General features: G+C 33.6%; 4 protein-coding genes, 2 long non-coding RNA genes and 4 other non-coding genes across 10 annotated transcripts; 7 read left to right on the forward strand and 3 right to left on the reverse strand.

Annotated features, from left to right (window-relative positions):
- Window positions 1-83: 83 nt before the first annotated feature.
- Window positions 84-1,368, reverse strand: LOC111800167 (uncharacterized). Its single transcript, XM_023683759.2, has one exon. The coding sequence runs from the start codon at window positions 1,063-1,065 to the stop codon at window positions 394-396; it is 672 nt and encodes a 223-aa protein (XP_023539527.2). The 5' UTR covers window positions 1,066-1,368; the 3' UTR covers window positions 84-393.
- A 988-nt stretch (window positions 1,369-2,356) lies between these two features.
- Window positions 2,357-2,436, forward strand: TRNAL-UAG (transfer RNA leucine (anticodon UAG)). Its single transcript has one exon. It is a non-coding gene; the product is annotated as a tRNA-Leu (tRNA).
- A 74-nt stretch (window positions 2,437-2,510) lies between these two features.
- On the forward strand, window positions 2,511-2,590 carry TRNAL-UAG (transfer RNA leucine (anticodon UAG)). Its single transcript has one exon. It is a non-coding gene; the product is annotated as a tRNA-Leu (tRNA).
- A 77-nt stretch (window positions 2,591-2,667) lies between these two features.
- Window positions 2,668-2,747, forward strand: TRNAL-UAG (transfer RNA leucine (anticodon UAG)). The gene has a single exon. It is a non-coding gene; the product is annotated as a tRNA-Leu (tRNA).
- Window positions 2,748-2,819: 72 nt separating this feature from the next.
- Window positions 2,820-2,899, forward strand: TRNAL-UAG (transfer RNA leucine (anticodon UAG)). The gene has a single exon. It is a non-coding gene; the product is annotated as a tRNA-Leu (tRNA).
- A 65-nt stretch (window positions 2,900-2,964) lies between these two features.
- LOC111799699 (alpha/beta-Hydrolases superfamily protein) lies at window positions 2,965-5,056 on the forward strand. Its single transcript, XM_023683144.2, has 5 exons — window positions 2,965-3,276; window positions 3,400-3,638; window positions 4,102-4,214; window positions 4,387-4,527; window positions 4,610-5,056. The coding sequence occupies exons 1-5, from the start codon at window positions 3,027-3,029 to the stop codon at window positions 4,857-4,859; spliced, it is 993 nt and encodes a 330-aa protein (XP_023538912.2). The 5' UTR covers window positions 2,965-3,026; the 3' UTR covers window positions 4,860-5,056.
- A 1,058-nt stretch (window positions 5,057-6,114) lies between these two features.
- Window positions 6,115-7,927, forward strand: LOC111799700 (small ribosomal subunit protein uS11y). Its single transcript, XM_023683145.2, is given in 5 exon segments — window positions 6,115-6,240; window positions 6,326-6,371; window positions 6,489-6,574; window positions 6,776-6,905; window positions 7,610-7,927. Coding segments are annotated over 5 exon segments (456 nt in total). The 3' UTR covers window positions 7,678-7,927.
- Window positions 7,928-8,680: 753 nt separating this feature from the next.
- Window positions 8,681-9,873, forward strand: LOC111799824 (uncharacterized). Its single transcript, XR_015422132.1, has 2 exons — window positions 8,681-8,931; window positions 9,619-9,873. It is a non-coding gene; the product is annotated as an uncharacterized LOC111799824 (long non-coding RNA).
- On the reverse strand, window positions 9,514-9,682 carry LOC147791540 (uncharacterized). The gene is made up of 2 exons (XR_015422131.1): window positions 9,583-9,682; window positions 9,514-9,544 (listed from the first exon to the last, which is right to left on the reverse strand). It is a non-coding gene; the product is annotated as an uncharacterized LOC147791540 (long non-coding RNA).
- Window positions 9,874-10,365: 492 nt separating the features above from the next.
- LOC111800553 (beta-fructofuranosidase, insoluble isoenzyme 1) lies at window positions 10,366-15,624 on the reverse strand. The gene is made up of 7 exons (XM_023684302.2): window positions 15,356-15,624; window positions 13,486-13,494; window positions 11,600-12,456; window positions 11,363-11,521; window positions 11,045-11,283; window positions 10,872-10,965; window positions 10,366-10,779 (listed from the first exon to the last, which is right to left on the reverse strand). The coding sequence occupies exons 1-7, from the start codon at window positions 15,555-15,557 to the stop codon at window positions 10,600-10,602; spliced, it is 1,740 nt and encodes a 579-aa protein (XP_023540070.2). The 5' UTR covers window positions 15,558-15,624; the 3' UTR covers window positions 10,366-10,599.
- Window positions 15,625-17,417: the final 1,793 nt, after the last annotated feature.

Consider the following 17,417-nt stretch of genomic DNA (forward strand, 5'->3'; position numbering starts at 1 on the left):
TTGGAAAAAGTAAACACATATTAAACAATTTTGATAACAAATAAATTAAAGTTGGAGATTTAAAGGATACTAAAATACTAAAATGAAATAAAAATAAAAATATATTAATCCGCTTTAAATTAAAGCGTAGAACTTCAAAACAATCCAAATATACAGTCTCCAAGCAACCAAGACACCAAAAACTCAAAAAACTGATGAAATTTCATAGTTCGAGAAATTTTTTTTTGAAAAAACTGATGATCGATCGATTATCGAACGGGGAAGAAGCATCCCAAACGAATACACAGAATGCCTTCCACTTTCATCCCTCCAAAAATAATGGATTGTGGAAACAAAACAACGTCGAAGCGAAAACCAAAATCAAAATCAAAATCAAGATTAACGAAACCTAATTCAATCAACAAAACCTGTTCTGTGCCATACCGCATTTCTAACTTGACGAAGATCCCTCCCTTTCAGAGTTCTTCCAACGCCTTCCAGCATTGAAAATGTCGTGTTCGGCATCACGCCGACGCCTCTTGCCACGATCTCATGCGGCGGCAGCATCTCTTCATCCTCCTCCTCCTCCTCCGCCGCACGAATCTCGTCATTATTCCTCTGTTTCCTCATCGACTTCGGCACGTTAATCGGAGCCGATTGCTGAAACTTCCTAGACGGCATCGATTGAGAATATTCTCTACTGCTCTGAATCGGCTTCGGAATCGATCGCGGCGATGATGAGGATATAGCCATAGCCATTGAAGTCTCTCGAGTGACAATCGTACCGATTCTCTGTTCGCTATTAAAATCGGCATTATCTGATAAGGCAGCGAGGATACCGGAGTTTGAAAGGTCGAAACTCGAGGTGCGATCTTCGGTAGATATTTTTCTCGTGCGAAACGGACGGTTATTGGATTGCGCGAAATCAGAGGTCCAGAAGACCTCTGATTCGTTGAACTCATCAGAGCTGGCGACAGCAGAGGGGGATAACGGCGGCGGGGAAGAGAAGAGATCGAGGTAGTGGTGGCTAGGAGAAGAGGAATGCCGGAGAGTAAAGGCGGAAGCGGCGGCGGGGGAAGAGTCCATCTGTGTATTTGCAAAAAGGAAACGCGGCGGATCGACGGTGAAGTGGAGAATTAAAAGAAAGAGAAGGAAAATTGGGGAAAGTGAAAATTTGCACCGAAAGTTCGTCACGTGGTGGGGCCAGGCTGACGTGGCAGTGCCCGTCGGTTTCCTCGTTGTGCTTTTCTGACGTACTGCAACCTACAAATGTCAAACCACCGTCTTTATAAAGTCTTTGCTGGACTTGGAGTTTTCTGCAAAAGAAAAATTAACTTCCACCCCCTAACTTCCGTAATATGACTATTTTATCCCTACATTTTCATTATTATCAAATCACACCCTAAATTTTCAACATTATCAAATTACACCCTAAATTTTAAAAGGTAAATGACAAGGAAGTTGAACTTTGTCCACCAATCGAATTAAATTTTTGTCCTTTCATTATTTAAATTTAATCCTTTTCAACATTAGTTTATAAATTAATAACTTTTCGATATTTATAAATATACACATGCATGTCTTTTCTTAAATAGAACTTACAAATATTACTTTATATAAGTATTATTTAATAAATTCTTTAATTAATAATAAATTACAGATTAATTTTTTTAATTACGATTAAAATTGTTTGCTATTTTTATTGTATTTGCTAGATAAGCATTAGATGGACCCACTAAAAATATTTAGCCACTAAAATCACACCATACCACATAGTTTCTATTCATAGGTGACGTGTGTATAAATAGAAAATTTTCATTTAAAATTAGATTTCATTCGTCCAATATTATTAGAGGACCATTTAAACAACTTGATTTTTTTTTTTTTTTATTTTCTCTTTAGATTATGGACTAATGTGACATATGGTTTCTTAAGATATAACCACACGACACTCTCTAAAATTTTATTTCTTACTCTCTTAAGAATCAACTATTTTGGTTGAAAGATCTAAGACTCGATTTAACCTCTAATTTAAGAGGGTATGGGTTCAAAATTCTTCCATTATTAATATTTAAATTCTTTAATTATAACCACATGTTAAATTGATAGTGTACTCTATGAGGGGGTAGATTTAAGTTTTAAATTTATTTTCTGATTCTTTATTTGTTGCCTTTTTAGCCATTAAATGATTTGGTCGAGTTGGTGCTAGATTTGAAAAGGTAGGTTCAAATCCCATACTTATGCAGTTTTTACTTTAAATATAGCTTATAATATCATAAATATTTTATTTTCTGATTTCTCCTTTTTCCTAATATTCTTATTAATTTTTTTTCTTAAAATGATTAGAAACTTTTTCGGAATTTCTGTTTAACAATAAGACAGTTTGGCCGAGTGGTCTAAGGCGCCAGATTTAGGCTCTGGTCCGAAAGGGCGTGGGTTCAAATCCCACAGCTGTCAATTTTGTTTTAATATATGCTTATTAATTTTTTTTGTTAAAATGAAATTTCCTCTGAATTTACATTTCTCAATCAGACAGTTTGGCCGAGTGGTCTAAGGCGCCAGATTTAGGCTCTGGTCCGAAAGGGCGTGGGTTCAAATCCCACAGCTGTCATATTTGTTTTCTTATATACTTATTAAATTTTTCCTTCAGATAAACATATTTTTCTCTGAATTTCCGTTGAACAATCAGACAGTTTGGCCGAGTGGTCTAAGGCGCCAGATTTAGGCTCTGGTCCGAAAGGGCGTGGGTTCAAATCCCACAGCTGTCATATTTGTTTTCCTTATATACTTATTTTCCTTCAGATAAAGATATTTTTCTCTGAATTTCCATTGAACAATCAGACAGTTTGGCCGAGTGGTCTAAGGCGCCAGATTTAGGCTCTGGTCCGAAAGGGCGTGGGTTCAAATCCCACAGCTGTCAAATTGTTACTTTATTTTTCAATATATAAAACCATACGATGTCGTATCCGTTCACTGAATGAATTTCCCTTTTTACCCATTCCAAAAATTAATATCGAGAGAGAAATTTATTCTTCTTCCGGTCGAAAATGATCGGAATTTTCAGAAACAAATCCGGCGGCCGCTTCCTCTCTCGGATCCTCAACTCGCCGGGTTTCTCCTTCCATGTTAGCTCGTGGAGATCTCTGCAAAACCTCGCCTACGAAGAGGTTCGTGCTTCCTCGGATAAACCTTATGATTCCACCGCTTTCATTCTTCACGGCCTCTTGGGATCGGGAAGAAACTGGAGGTCTTTCTCCCGCAATCTCCTCTCAAGGCTTTCCAATTCCTCTTCAACCGGTATGTTTTTCGTCAAAAAGTAAAAATAAAACTCTTTAATCTTCGAGTATACTATGATTATTTGGGGAAATCTAGACTAATTAGACGGACGAGTGTTTGGTTGCGTTGATTGTGGTTAAATAGAATGGAGATTGGTGCTTGTGGATTTAAGGAACCATGGGAGATCGGCTGAATCGGAAGGTTTTGATCCTCCCCATGATATGGTTAATGCTGCCAAGGATTTGGCGAAATTAGTCGAGTCTCAAGGCTGGGCGTGGCCGGATGTTGTTATGGGTCATTCCATGGGTGGGAAGGTCGCGCTTCAGTTCGCGCACAGCTGTAATCGTGGTGATTATGGAGATTCAGCTTCTCTGCCCAAGCAGGTCTGCTTAAGCATCTTGTTTTTAACCCTGAATTTTTGCATTGGATAAAAGATTCATACAGGAGACTGAACAATCTGGCTGTTTATTTTTCGAACTAAGCTGAATTCTACATGAATTCCCATAAATTTTATATGATCCATGAAGAAATGGGACTTACTAATGGGATTTGTTTGTGATTTGGTTAAGGAATTCTCAGAAAATAGTAACAATACATGTAGTTAATTAGCACTTGACCGTAGTTTGTGGATATGAATGAACTGCATTCGTTTGCTTGGTTTTCTGTTGAACTAGAATATTTCTTTGTCACTTGCCAAATCTGTAAGGATTATATGTCTTATAGATTCATGCTTGGAAATTTTTCGATTGATTTTAGCATCTGATGATGGAATTGGCTATGATTATATTGTCTCATATTATTAAAGTAATCAACTGCATTTTCCCATCTTTCCTTGATGCCGAGCAGCTATGGGTGCTTGATTCCATCCCTGGAAATGTGGACCCTGAAAACAGCGATGGCGAAGTCGAGAAAGTTTTGAAGACATTGCAGGGTTTACCTTCGTCGGTACCGTCGAGGAAGTAAAACTTCTTTATCCCTTTCTGTATATAGTTTCTTCCCCTTGAGCCCAACATCCAATCTCTAGCTGCTGATTGAAATATGCCCGTAGGTTTCACATTTTGCTCCATTGATGTATTTCCTTCAAGTGTTCTTGTTCATGTAGTTCAATGGTAAGGCTTTTTTGGTGGTCAGGTGGCTTGTTAATCATATGATTGAACTGGGTTTCTCAAGATCATTATCAGAATGGATAGGCAGTAATCTGAAGAAATCTGGGGATCATGAGACATGGAGTTTCAATCTTGAAGGAGCTGTGCAGATGTTCAATTCTTTCAGGTATCACTTCTTTTAGAAAGATGATCAGAATGAAACTGTTACCATTTGATTTGTTGTTGATTGATGTGGTGAATTTGATCAGGGAGACATCATATTGGTCTCTTCTGGAGCATCCACCAAAAGACATGGAGATCGCTATTGTTCGGGCCGAGAATAGCGATCGATGGAGTCCTGAAGTTGTTCGGCAACTTGAACGTCTCTCCAGCAAGGGATTAGAGGAATCTAAAGGACAAGTTTCTGTTCATGTTCTTCCCAATTCTGGCCACTGGGTTCATGTGGATAATCCAAAGGGACTCCTTGACATTGTTGCTCCAAAATTTTCATCCCTTTGAAACTACTCGTTTTCGAGTCATTAGTTCTTCGTCGTCAAATAAACTAAACATTTATTTAGATCAGAAATTCTACCCCATAAACTATCATCAAATTCTGATGAGCAATTACGACGTTGTTGATAAGTCGTTGATAAGTCGTATGTTCGTATTACACTTTCAAGTTTCTGTTGTTGAAATTTGATATCTGTTAGCTTCAATCTTTTCATGTCCTTTTCAGCCACTGTGTGTTTCCCCTTGCTTGGTATCTCAATTTCAATTTGTTTTTCAAAATCATTTTTATGGTTTAATTTTAATGAATAAAAAATACTCGGGAGTTTTAAGGTTTTGTAATACCTCAAGCCCACTGCTAGCAGAATTCTTCAACGGTGGGAGTGGGGAACAATAGGTTACTGTAATAGCTCAAGCTCACCGCTAGCAGATATTGTTCGCTTTGGCCTGTTATGTATCGTCAATTTTAAAACGTGTATTTTAGGGGTTCGGTGTCTTCGATGGCACACTGTCCGGTGCCTGAGCTCTGATACCATTCGTAACCAAAGTTTGCAAATGACATTGAAATAACAGAGGGATGATAATTAAGGTCAAGGTGTAAACTAAACAAAAAGAGGGATGATAATTAAGGTCAAGGTGTAAACTAAACAAAAAGAGGGATGATAATTAAGAACAAAAAGAGGGATGATAATTAAGGTCAAGGTGTAAACTAAACAAAAAGAGTTCATAAATTAAGGAGAAAATAAACTAAATGTAAATATATATATATATATATATATATATATATAATATTTGGGGTAGATTCATAATTTGGGTAAGCTCAAAGGGCGATTAGGTTATTTTACCATCACCCTCATCCTGAAAAACCCTAACTATATAATAAAACATCCTCTTCCATTGGAGCTCCAGCACGTCGAAGGTTGAAGATTCAGGCGAAGTCTTGGAAAGCCCTATTGTTCCTTTGCAGAGTTCAGTTTCTTATTCGTCAACATGGTATTTCATCATTCTCTTCATCCTTTTTTTTTCTATTCTGATTTTGGCATCCAATCGTCGAAAATTTTAGTTTCAGTCACCGGGGGATTATAATAGCTAGGTAGAATGAAAATGTAGGAAAGTAGAGAGTAAAAATTGTATACCTCTGTTTAGTTTTCGGGTGACAAATTCGAGGCAGCGGCGTTCCTTCCAGTTTGCCTTTTGAACTCGGAAATTGAAGTAGTACTGTCTTTTGAAGGTTAGCTGATGGGTTACTCCTTTTGTGATGTGTATTATGTAGTCGAGAAGGAAGACTAGAGAGCCTAAGGAGGAAACTGTCACTCTTGGCCCTGCTGTTCGTGAAGGAGAGCATGTTTTTGGCGTCGCCCACATTTTTGCTTCATTTAACGACACATTTATTGTGAGTGATCTTTACATGATTTTTCATTTTAGTATTTAGTTAATTATTTGTGTAATCGATTGATTGTTCTTTGATTGAATTGCAGCATGTGACCGATCTGTCTGGTCGAGAAACGCTTGTTCGTATCACTGGTACGAAATCTCTTCTGCTGAATCTTAAAATTAATCTGCCATTGCTTGCTTTTGTCCTGCGTTTTGAGTGATTCCACTGGTTACTTTCATCGTCATATTCATTGGTTCTTTGTTCAGGTGGTATGAAGGTGAAAGCCGATAGAGATGAATCATCGCCTTATGCTGCCATGCTTGCTGCACAGGACGTTTCTCAAAGATGCAAGGTTTGCCCACTAATTGTATTTATGTTGATTTTAATCTGAATGTTCTTAATCCAAATGTGGAAAACTGCTATGTAATTGTCAAGAGTTCTGCTGTTGTATGAAGTGACTTGCTCTTGAAATAACTGGCTTGTAGTATTGTGTTTTTCCTTCTTTGCAACTACATTTTTTATTATCTCTCTGATCTCTGAGTATTTCCTATAGGAACTTGGTATTACTGCTTTGCATATAAAACTCAGAGCAACCGGTGGAAACAAAACTAAGACTCCTGGGCCTGGTGCTCAATCGGCCCTTAGAGCCCTTGCTCGTTCAGGCATGAGAGTTGGTCGTATAGGTACGATCATATTCATTCTTTATTCATGGTTGTTAGTTTTTCTTGTATGAATTTGAAGCCATTAGCCCTCATATGATAACTATTTGATTTTTGATAATTGTGCTTGTTTTTCATCATATCTCTATTATCGGTTTCATTTTTCTTAAATAAACATTTGAATTCTTAGGAAAATTCCAAAAACAAAAACAAGTTTTTGATAACTATATTTTTTTTTGTTTTTAAAACCTGGCTTGATTGTTTAAAGCAACATATGTAAAAAGTATATGACTAAACAAGTAAACTATCGGTGAATGGTTATAATGGGTGCCTTAATTTTCACCTAAAATGGATACAAGAGAGCTAAATAAGCCAATGGGGTTATAGGAAAAACTTCTCCAATCATGATTTCATTGATTACTAGTTGTTTGCGAAGGTATTCTGTGTCCAAATGTATCTGATATTCCGTACTGGAGGTTTAATTTTCCCAAGCCTATTCCCACTACACAACAATTCTAGCATTTATTATTCCTTATGATCATGCATATAGTTGTAGTGTAGTGTATGAAATTATGTTCAACTTCAGTTTTCAACAAATCTTTTAATGTTCATCAAGTACCGTAGATTATTATCTTATGGAGTTTTGAAGTTCATTATCTTTTGAACCAACTGCCGTGCATCATCAATTATTGTGTATTGTGTTCACACGATTTATTCCATTTTTCCAGAGGACGTAACTCCGATCCCGACGGACAGTACTCGAAGAAAGGGTGGTAGGAGAGGAAGAAGGTTGTGATTGCAAAAACCTCCCAAATGGTGAAGTTTTTGGAGGAAAGGTCGCTCTTCATTGTCTTCTAAATTCACAACCCTAATGATCTGGTCATTGGTTCTTTCAACATTTTCCCATTTTGATTCGTGGAAAACCTTCAAAGACAACGAGTATAGTTCACTTTTTGCTGTTTTAATTATTAATTTGATGATATCAACATGACTTGTTTCGTATAAACACACTACTCTGTCAATTTTCAATCCTTTTCTCCCTCCAATTCATTACTTTATCAATACTTGGTGATTTTGGTTGATATATGATCTTATAATTTTCAAGTATGTAACAAACAAGCAGGAACAAGAAGATTATCATATTCATATTTTTATCAGGCTATGATTTTAGGCCCCTGAATTTTTGCAAACCTTGAAATTTCAACTTATTTAGATTTCATTGGGTTTATTTTTGCAAACCTTGAAATATTGATATTGGCTTATTAATAGAAACGTTTGGCCTTTCAAGGACGGGAGATGAGAGTATTTTCTCTTTGTCGTAGGACAAAGATTTTATTGTCTATGTCCTTCATCTATATTCTCTATCGTTTTTTTTTTTTTTTTATATAATTTAAATAGAACGTCATATTATTATAATATTAAATTTTGATGATATATTTTAAAATAAGAAGCTTCTTTAATTTATAAATATACTTATGATTTGCTCTTATTTAAAAATAAAACATTGAAGGTATTTGCAGGTATATTAAATAATAGTACAATATAGTAATTTAGATATATTCACTTTTGTACTGAAAAATTATATAAATATATATATTATATAAAAGAAGTTTTTTGGTTTAGGGTCATATTTAGGTTCACAAAAAAAAAAAAAAAAAAAAAAAAAAAAAAAAAAAAAAATCATAAATATTTGGCAAAAATAGTCATATATTTCAGATTAGTTTTTTTTTTTTTTTTTTATATATATATAAAAATAAAAAATGGCATAGTCGGGTCGAATGAGGATCCGACGCTAAAGATCCGAACCGTTCAATTTCGTCCAAACGAAACCCTAGAAAATTGTCTCTATAAAACCAAGCGAAGGCTGCTCCTAAGGCTACAGTATCGAGGCCGAGATCCAAAGGCACCATTCGTTCTCTTCATTTCTCATTTTAGTCGTTGAAATGACAATGGAAAGCAGATAGAGGATTGTCCAATGTTTGCGCATACGAACATTCAAGAAATTCCAACTCTCATTCATCTTTGATTCATACTCTTTTCACTTTGAACCGTAAGTTTTATGTATGTTCTTGAACGATTTTGTTTTGTTTGTTCCGTGTTATTTTTGAACCATGAGTTTTGATCTAGAGCAACTCGAATAAAGGGCACAACTCGCATCCTCTTCTATTGTTATTGTGTAGAAGAAGATATGTTTGTTCCCAATACTGATTCCCATTCGACTTTGTCAACTGAAATCATTTACTTGCAGTTGATTTTCAATGAATGGAACATCTGCGTTTGCTCCTGTTTCCAATACTCATATACTGTGTTTCCTTTTCAAGATTTTCTTGTTTTGCGCGGTCATGTTCAAATGGGACATAGTTGAACCTTATATTGCAAGTAAATGCAACATTTGGCATCGAGTTCCCCACAGCGATACCACGAATGCTTTAACTTTCTGTCATCTGGTAAATTTTGACAGATGATATTTCTTGGTACATCCGGATTGTCTTGTTTTTACCGGTATTAGTTGCTTACCCTATCACTTAATTCTTGATAATAAAGAAGGTATACGTTATAGTGATTTCCCCCTCACTTCTTTGATTTTATAATCCACTAAGTTTTCATGGATGTTTTGGAGTGTCTTTGTTTCTTTTTATCTTCTCTATCCGATTGAATTATGCCTTTATTTTTATATATCTTTTATCCGATTGAATTGTGCCTTTATTTTTATATATCTTTTATCCGATTGAATTAGATGTTTTGCATGTCTTCATCCGAAGTCTGTGATTTTCAACAGGACGGTCAGGTTCATCCAATTGAAATATTGTCTGCTGATATAAATAGTTGTATATGCGTGTGTGTGTGTATCTAAATAGTTGTATTTTGAAGTTTAGGTTTGATTGAGCTTCTCCTTTGTACCTTTTTTGTAGAGACGTTTGAAATAATGCAACCTTGTAAAACTTGGTGTTTAATTTGCTATGGAAGATGTCAATTCAAAATTTGTTTCCAACACCGCGCAGAATTCTACTATCCCACTTGAAATTTTGAAATCGAGACACTTGACACCATGTTGTAGTCTGGACGTATATGCGAAATGGTTCCCAGATCAATAAATAAATTAAATATGAAACACAAACCAAGAGAGTTTGATACTCACAATGCTTATACCTCTTATGTACCTACAAACAAGGTATACTTGCATTAAAGATTTTCACAATTCTAAGATGCTACCAAATGTCTTTTATGAAGTTCATCTTAATTGCTTTTAGGTAATTACAAAATGAAAATAGCTTCATGTCTCAAAATAACGTTGGACAAGCTTTTGTAGAGGCACGACAATACTAATTTTTATACATAAACTAAATCTGAATTAAAATGATTCATTAACCCATATGTGAGAATGTATTAATATGGAAGATGAATCAAATAGATTTAGGAATCGAAATGAAAGTATTTCGTTATGCAATTCACAATAAGATCAAAAGTTTTTATAGAAAACAAGTTGAGAACATTTTATATCATCCACATTCAATGTCATTATTAAACTTCTACAAAAGAGTGAAGATCAACTCTTAAACCAGAAACTTCAAAGACAAATGAGAGGTCAGGCATCTCCTATTACACAACCTTAATTATCCTAAAATAACCCACCTCTCTAAAATACAAAACATTTAGTAAACTAACGCAAAAACAACATTCTAAGTTATATAACTTAGAAAGACTTAGTTAAGAAGACTTAGTTGACCGTAGCACTCCTCATACTCCAAGCAGTTAGATAGTCCACTGTGATAGCCTCGCTTCCATTGTTGAACACATACAAATGTGCGTCCCCAAACACTGCCTTTGTTGGATATACCCTCGAAGTTATGCATGTTTTTCCACCTCCTCCAAAGCTCTCCACCACCGAGTGATCAATCTATATATCAACAAACATTCCATATCATATCATTACGGTTTAGATTTTAAACTTTTGGGGGACAAAAACATTTGCCTATGGTTTTTACATACCAGAGTTCTCAATGGGAGCTTTTTACTCGATAAGTCGATGTCCACAAACCCTGCAAATGATGGCTTGTACAATCCATCCTTCTTCAGAGACGAGCTACACCACAAAACAGAGTCAATAATTAAAGTCTCGTTCTCGTTTAATGACTATTTTGTTTGATAAGAGAAGAGTTTACCTTGATGCATCAGAGCACAGAAGAACCACATGATTGTGATGAGCCTTGAAAATCCTGAAGAACACAGGAGTGAATTCCTCGAGGTTCTCTGATGCCAGTGTCAGAAGCCCAAACGGCCCAACTCCACCTTGGACCTTTGAGCCCAGTTTACCACACACCGCTTGTGCATCCACCCAGCTTGGATCAAATGGCTCAGCTTTATCCAAGCTTGAAAAGCTGAACGTAACTTCAACATCAGCCTGTACAATTTCACATTAAAATCACTCCCAACAACACAAAAACTCAACAAAATCATAACATCATTGAAATCCGACAAACCTGGGCAGCGGTGATTCCTTTAACCTCAACGTGTTGTTCCTTGTACAGCTTCTGATGACTTAACTTAACCTGCTTCCCTCTCAGCCCATTCAGCTCCTCAACAGGCCATTGCAAAAGTTGCTTCCTATTAGGATCCAACCACACCGTCCTTGGAATTGCCTGCAAAAGCAATCATTCAAAGGTCTCAGAAGGGTCAGACATTCACAAGCAATCCAAACCAACGAGGAAAAAACAGACCTGAATTCCAGCCCATCCTTTAGAAACATCATCCACAGCACTATCAGACTCATTAGCCCAACCCCACAAAACCCTCCTCTTCTTCGCCGGATCATAAAACGTCTTTGAGGCGTAGAAATTCCCATAGTCATATCTCAGCCCACTCCATCCGTCCACCGATGTATTGTCGGGAACATACCTATCCCGCTCGTGATAATACTTCCCCACCGTGTAATACTCATATCTAGTAACATCCAAACTCACCTTAAGCACATGTTTAACCCAATTCCCGGTCACCGACACGTCCAATCCCTGATTGCCCGACAGAGGAACCGGGAAGAAATCAGGGCACTCCCACATGCCTGTATTAGGGGCAGAGTGTAAAGGGTGTTTCGCCTTTGTCCATTTCACGAAATCCCTACTTCTGTATAAATACGCCACTCCCCTCTTCCGTCTCTTGCTACCGATGATGGTTTTCCAGTGTCCGCTGTTGCTCAGCCACGCCGTCGTTGGGTCCCGGAAGGCGCTGGCGTTGACTCCCGAATCCGGGTCGACGATCGGGTTGTCGTCGGGTTTGATCCACTCGGTGAGATATGGGTCGGAGAGGTTGGCCGGAATGGCGTAGTTTTGAACCTGGCGGTTTTGGGGGTCGACTCCGGTGTATAGAATGACGGGCTTGTTGCCCGGGAGGACAGTGGCGGAGCCGGACCAACAGCCATTGATGTCGAAGGGCTTGGAAGGGTAAATGGCGTGTTTAAGTGCCTTCCAATTGACCAGGTCTCTGGACACCGAATGAGCCCAAACTATGTTGCCCCAAATTGCGCCTTTGGGGTTGTACTGGTAGAAGAGGTGGTAAATTCCATTGAAGTACATTGGGCCTGTTTCATCGTTCACAATACGCTTGGTCAAAACAGTAATTCACACCAGCATTAATTTCTTTTTTTTTTTTTTTTTTTTTTTTTATGGCTAAATTCATAAATATACTCTTAACAAATTTTATTTGGTCTCAAAAATAACGTTTTAATTTTTTTTTTTTTTTTGATAAAAATTATTAGTAGTGTGTTTAGCATCCTTAAATTTTCAAAAAGTTTTATTGACACTTTTCATTTAAAAAATACTCTTATATTAGTATTATATCTAAAAATTATTACCTTAAAAAAAAAATTTAAAGTCCAAAAATTGAACATTTCATTTTTAACGTTAGTTGGAAAAGTTCAATAATATTTTTGAAATGAGATACTTCTAGTAACATTACATTTTTTTAAGTTTTTAAAAAAGTTTGAACATATTTTTAAATTTTTAAAGGTATTAATGAAAAATTTTAAAAATCAAGATTATTATTTTATAGAGTCAACATGGTATTTTTATAAGACGGCTCGACTGTCCACCAATGACAGATGTTTTACTTTATCAATTTTCTAAATTTTAAATAGGATATGCAAAACTAAAAGCTTACTTTTTCAGTTAAATTAATAAAAATATTATTAAACCTTTTATTTTGTATACAAATATTTTTACGAATTTCCGTGAAATTTTAAATTTTTATTAATATTCTCAATTAAAAAAAAACTACTTAAAAAAATTCTTATTATTTTAAAAGTTAAAAAATACCTTTTACCACATTAAAAAAAAATATCATCAAACTTAAAAAAGAAAAACGTTGAAAGTTTTTATTATTAGTCTTGGGATAATTTATCTACACCTTTATTTTCCAACTTTTTAGTTTAATATTCTTTTTCTTTTTTTTTTCAAATCTTAACCTTTTTCTTATAAAAGAAATCATTTATTTATATATAAAACATATTTAAGAAATAATTAAAAAAAAAAGAAGAAACAAGTTTCTTTTATTATTATTATGATTATTCAAAAGTAAATAAAATAAGCTTAGGTGTATTGCAATAACTTACCATTTGGGTCTGCATTTGGTTAAGTTGTTGTCACGATTTGAGCACCACCGCACATATACGAACCACAACCACACCATATCAGTAACCCAAAAAAACACACAAACCATCATAATCTTAACATATTGCCAAAAACTTTATAAAACATATAATCCCTATTTTTAAAAAAATCAAACTTTTTTTAGAAGTCCCGAACGTTTAAAGTAGAAAATTATAATTTTAGAAGGAATATTATCTTCAGAAGTAAAGATATATAGAGAGCTTATTATGCTTAAAGCAGACAATATCGTATGATTGTAAAAACCCATAATATCAAACCACATAATAAGTTTAAACAATTAGCACGAACATCAAGCATTTGTTTTATTTGGAAACCCACCTGACCCCTACATACAAAATAGGGTTATTGTAAACATTTGCATACCAAAATTAAATAATTTTGACCCAATAAGCTTTTTCTACAAAAAGGAAGAGAAAATGTCCACTTTAGTTATATATATTATTAGAGATTCCCAGCCACTTGTAGAAGTCCAGTTTTTAATAATAGTTTCGATATTTTTAAGAAAACTCATCAAATTGACCTAATAAAAAATAGCATCATCCATAACCATAATGCTATATTATTTTTACCTCTATGTACCTTTACTTTTTAGATATAATATTATAACCACTTCAACTCACTAAAAAAAAAAAAAAAAAAAAAAAAAAAAAAAAAAAACTATGTCTTCTAATATATATATATATATATTTAATATTTATATTTTTCATAAATTGAAAAAATAATCTCTAGAAAGTATAAAATTAAAATTGAAGGATAAAATATTCCAGGTAATAAATAAGGAAAAATAAAAATACACCCAATAACATATTGAGTTTATGGGCCCCACCATTAACATATTTTTAGAAAAATTAAAGTGCTCACGTGTATCCTATGTCACAATATCACCATGTCAAATCTAACTTTCCCTGTGTTTCTATATACATCTACATTTTTCTTTTAAATTTATACATCCGTTGGATATTAAATTTTAATTTGAACATTAAACTTACAAATTTAAGTTTTTTTTTTTTTCAAGTTTAATTCGTAGATCATATTTATACTAGAAAAGACAGCAAAACAAAAAGGAAAAAAATGTTCAGATACTCGGAGTTCACTTTTGACTCTAGAATATGTTCGATTTTTCTTAAGTCATCCAAAAGCGTTTATAAAGAATAATATTGTACATCCAACCACTCACCCAAAAAAAAAAACAAAAAAAAAATCCCTAAATTATAAAAAAAATTGGACAATTTGCTCCTGACCTTAGGTCCTCGACTCTTATTTCAATCTTCATCTTTATAAGAAAAAAATTATTAGACTTGAGACGAGGTTTCCCATAGTTAGAATTTCTTTTCGATAATAATAATAAAAACGCTAATCTCTCAATTTTCAGTCCGTATGAGTTCGAAGCCCGACCCCACTAGTTAAATGGTAATCTCTAAGAGTTAGAAAAAAAAAAATAATAATAATTATAAGGTAAGAACAGTACGCAGCAATGATGATAAGGATACCAAAAGTATGAAAAAAAAACTGATCAGACGGTTAGAATTGGTAGAGTCCCTAGAAGCAACTACCAATCAGACGGCAAGAGAGCAAAAACAAATATACAATATCTTCGATTATAAAAAAATAAAAATGAAAACAGTAACGGAATGAGATAATGCGAATCCAAGTCCGCACTCGAATCATGAAAGTTATCGATTACCAAAACGCTTTACGAAAGTCAGAGCTCACAGTCACAGACGCATGAACAAATCAAATCGAATCAAATCAAAACATCCGCAGAACAGAGATTAAAGCGAAACAGAGTGAAATTATGGAAGAATAACGCACCGTTGATCCAGTGGCGCTGAGGCTGGAAGTGGAAACGAGTTCGATGGAGCGGCTTGATTGCGGCATCGTCCGCTCTGTTAAGAGACTGTAATTCGGGATAGAATTTGGGAAGAGCGTGGACGAAGACGACGCCATTGTTGATGAACAGAGAAAAAAAGGCGAATCCGAGAAGAAGAGAGAGGATTTTAGTGAAGAAATTCATTGAGGAATTTAAAACCTAACGCTGAAATTCCTCCGGTGAGGAGTTTGAAGTTGAACATCTAAGCAGGAGTTTCGATGGTTATTTATAGACGGAGAATTTGTAGAGATAGAGAGAGAGGATAATTTTTTCTTTTCTTTTCTTTTTCTTTTTCTTTTTCTTTTTTTTTAAAGTTATTTAAAAAAAAAAAAAAAAAAAAAAAAAAAAAAAAAAGAGGATAAATTTATTAATGTAATCTTCCACTATTTCACATAAAGATGGGGAACCAATTGATGGTGTTTTGTTTTCAAGACATCTGTTCGTCAAAACAAAAATAATAATAATTACAAAATTTAAAATAAAATAATTATAAATAAATACAAATTTATTGTAAGAAAAAAATAATATTTTAAATTTAACAATAAATTCGAGTAATTAAATTTAACTTAAATTATAAATCAATCTACTCTATAAAATTTTTATTTATTTGAATCTAAAACTAACTTAAATAAGTTCATAATTCAACTCACACATATTATTTTAATTATTTTTATATTAATATTTTAATATATATTCTATCATAAATTAATAGTTTAAAAAAATAAATGATTTGAATGGTAAGTTATTTTAATTATCATAAAAGATAGAAACAAAAATTTATTTGAGAGATAAGTATCGGATTGAAATTTAAAATTTTGTATTAAAATGTGATTTTTTTTTTTTTTTGGGGGGAAAAATACAAATGTGATTATGAAACATTTTTTAGGAAAATAAAAATGTGATTTTGCAATAATTAGAAATAAAAAATTAATTTTGGATGAACTAAGGAATGATTTAATTTACTAAACAACAAAACCATTAAGATTTTTTTCTACAATTGATTTTCTCTTGCATTTTATTATCGCGTTATTATTATTATTTAATTTTAATCATGTTGCCATCTAATAATGATTTGAAATAAAAGGGTTGACTAATTTTTAAAAAATTATTCATCAAATTTTTTTCTTAATTTGAATATAAAATCAAATTAGCATTTTTTAGAATAAAAAAATTAACAATTTACACGGTTGATTTTTTTTTAATAATTATTCTAAATAAATATCTCGTTAATAATTAAAATTCATAAATCTCAAATATTAAATATTCAAAACTCACCATAATCATATTTATTAAACCATATTTTCAAGTAATTAAATTAAATTTTGGGTTTTTCAAAAGTTCAACCCAACTCGAACTAAAAAAAATTACGGTTGGTTAATACATGTTGTTCGGGTCATATGAACACTCAAATCTTTGAATTTGTGTCAAATACGGCTCTATTAATTTTATGGATAAACTACAAAATGTCTAAACCAACCCCAAATCAACTAGCCTCATAATCAATTAATTAATTTAAATAATGTAGTAAGTACTAGGTCGGGGTTAAAAGTAAAAATGTCAGAGGACACATTAGGTTTAGAATTAAAAATTAAAAAAAATATATTTGAAACTTTTAAAATAAAGGATATATATATATATATATATATTAATGTTCTTTTGAAATATAATCTTATTTATCATGTCACTATTTTTGTTCTTGTAAGATTCTCCTATGAGATTCTCTCAACTTTGTTCTAATTTATAATTCCCTTTTCATTATTTACATTAATAATATAAGTCCCTTCTCCATGCCCTGCCACAACCTCATGCTCCTGACATCCTGGTTTTTTTTTTTTTTTTTTTTTTTTCATGGTACTTTATATTTTATATTTTCTTTTCTTGTAAATGAATTGAAATAAAATTTTATATAATATTGACATACTTATACGTTACGTCACGAGTAAAATTGATACACATGTTATTCATTTCACGAGTAACCAAATATCTATGCTAGGCTTAGAAGCT

Source organism: Cucurbita pepo, chromosome 8 (genome assembly GCF_057944985.1).
Source record: "Cucurbita pepo subsp. pepo isolate OVF chromosome 8, ASM5794498v1, whole genome shotgun sequence".
In the NCBI taxonomy this organism is placed as follows: Eukaryota; Viridiplantae; Streptophyta; class Magnoliopsida; order Cucurbitales; family Cucurbitaceae; genus Cucurbita; species Cucurbita pepo.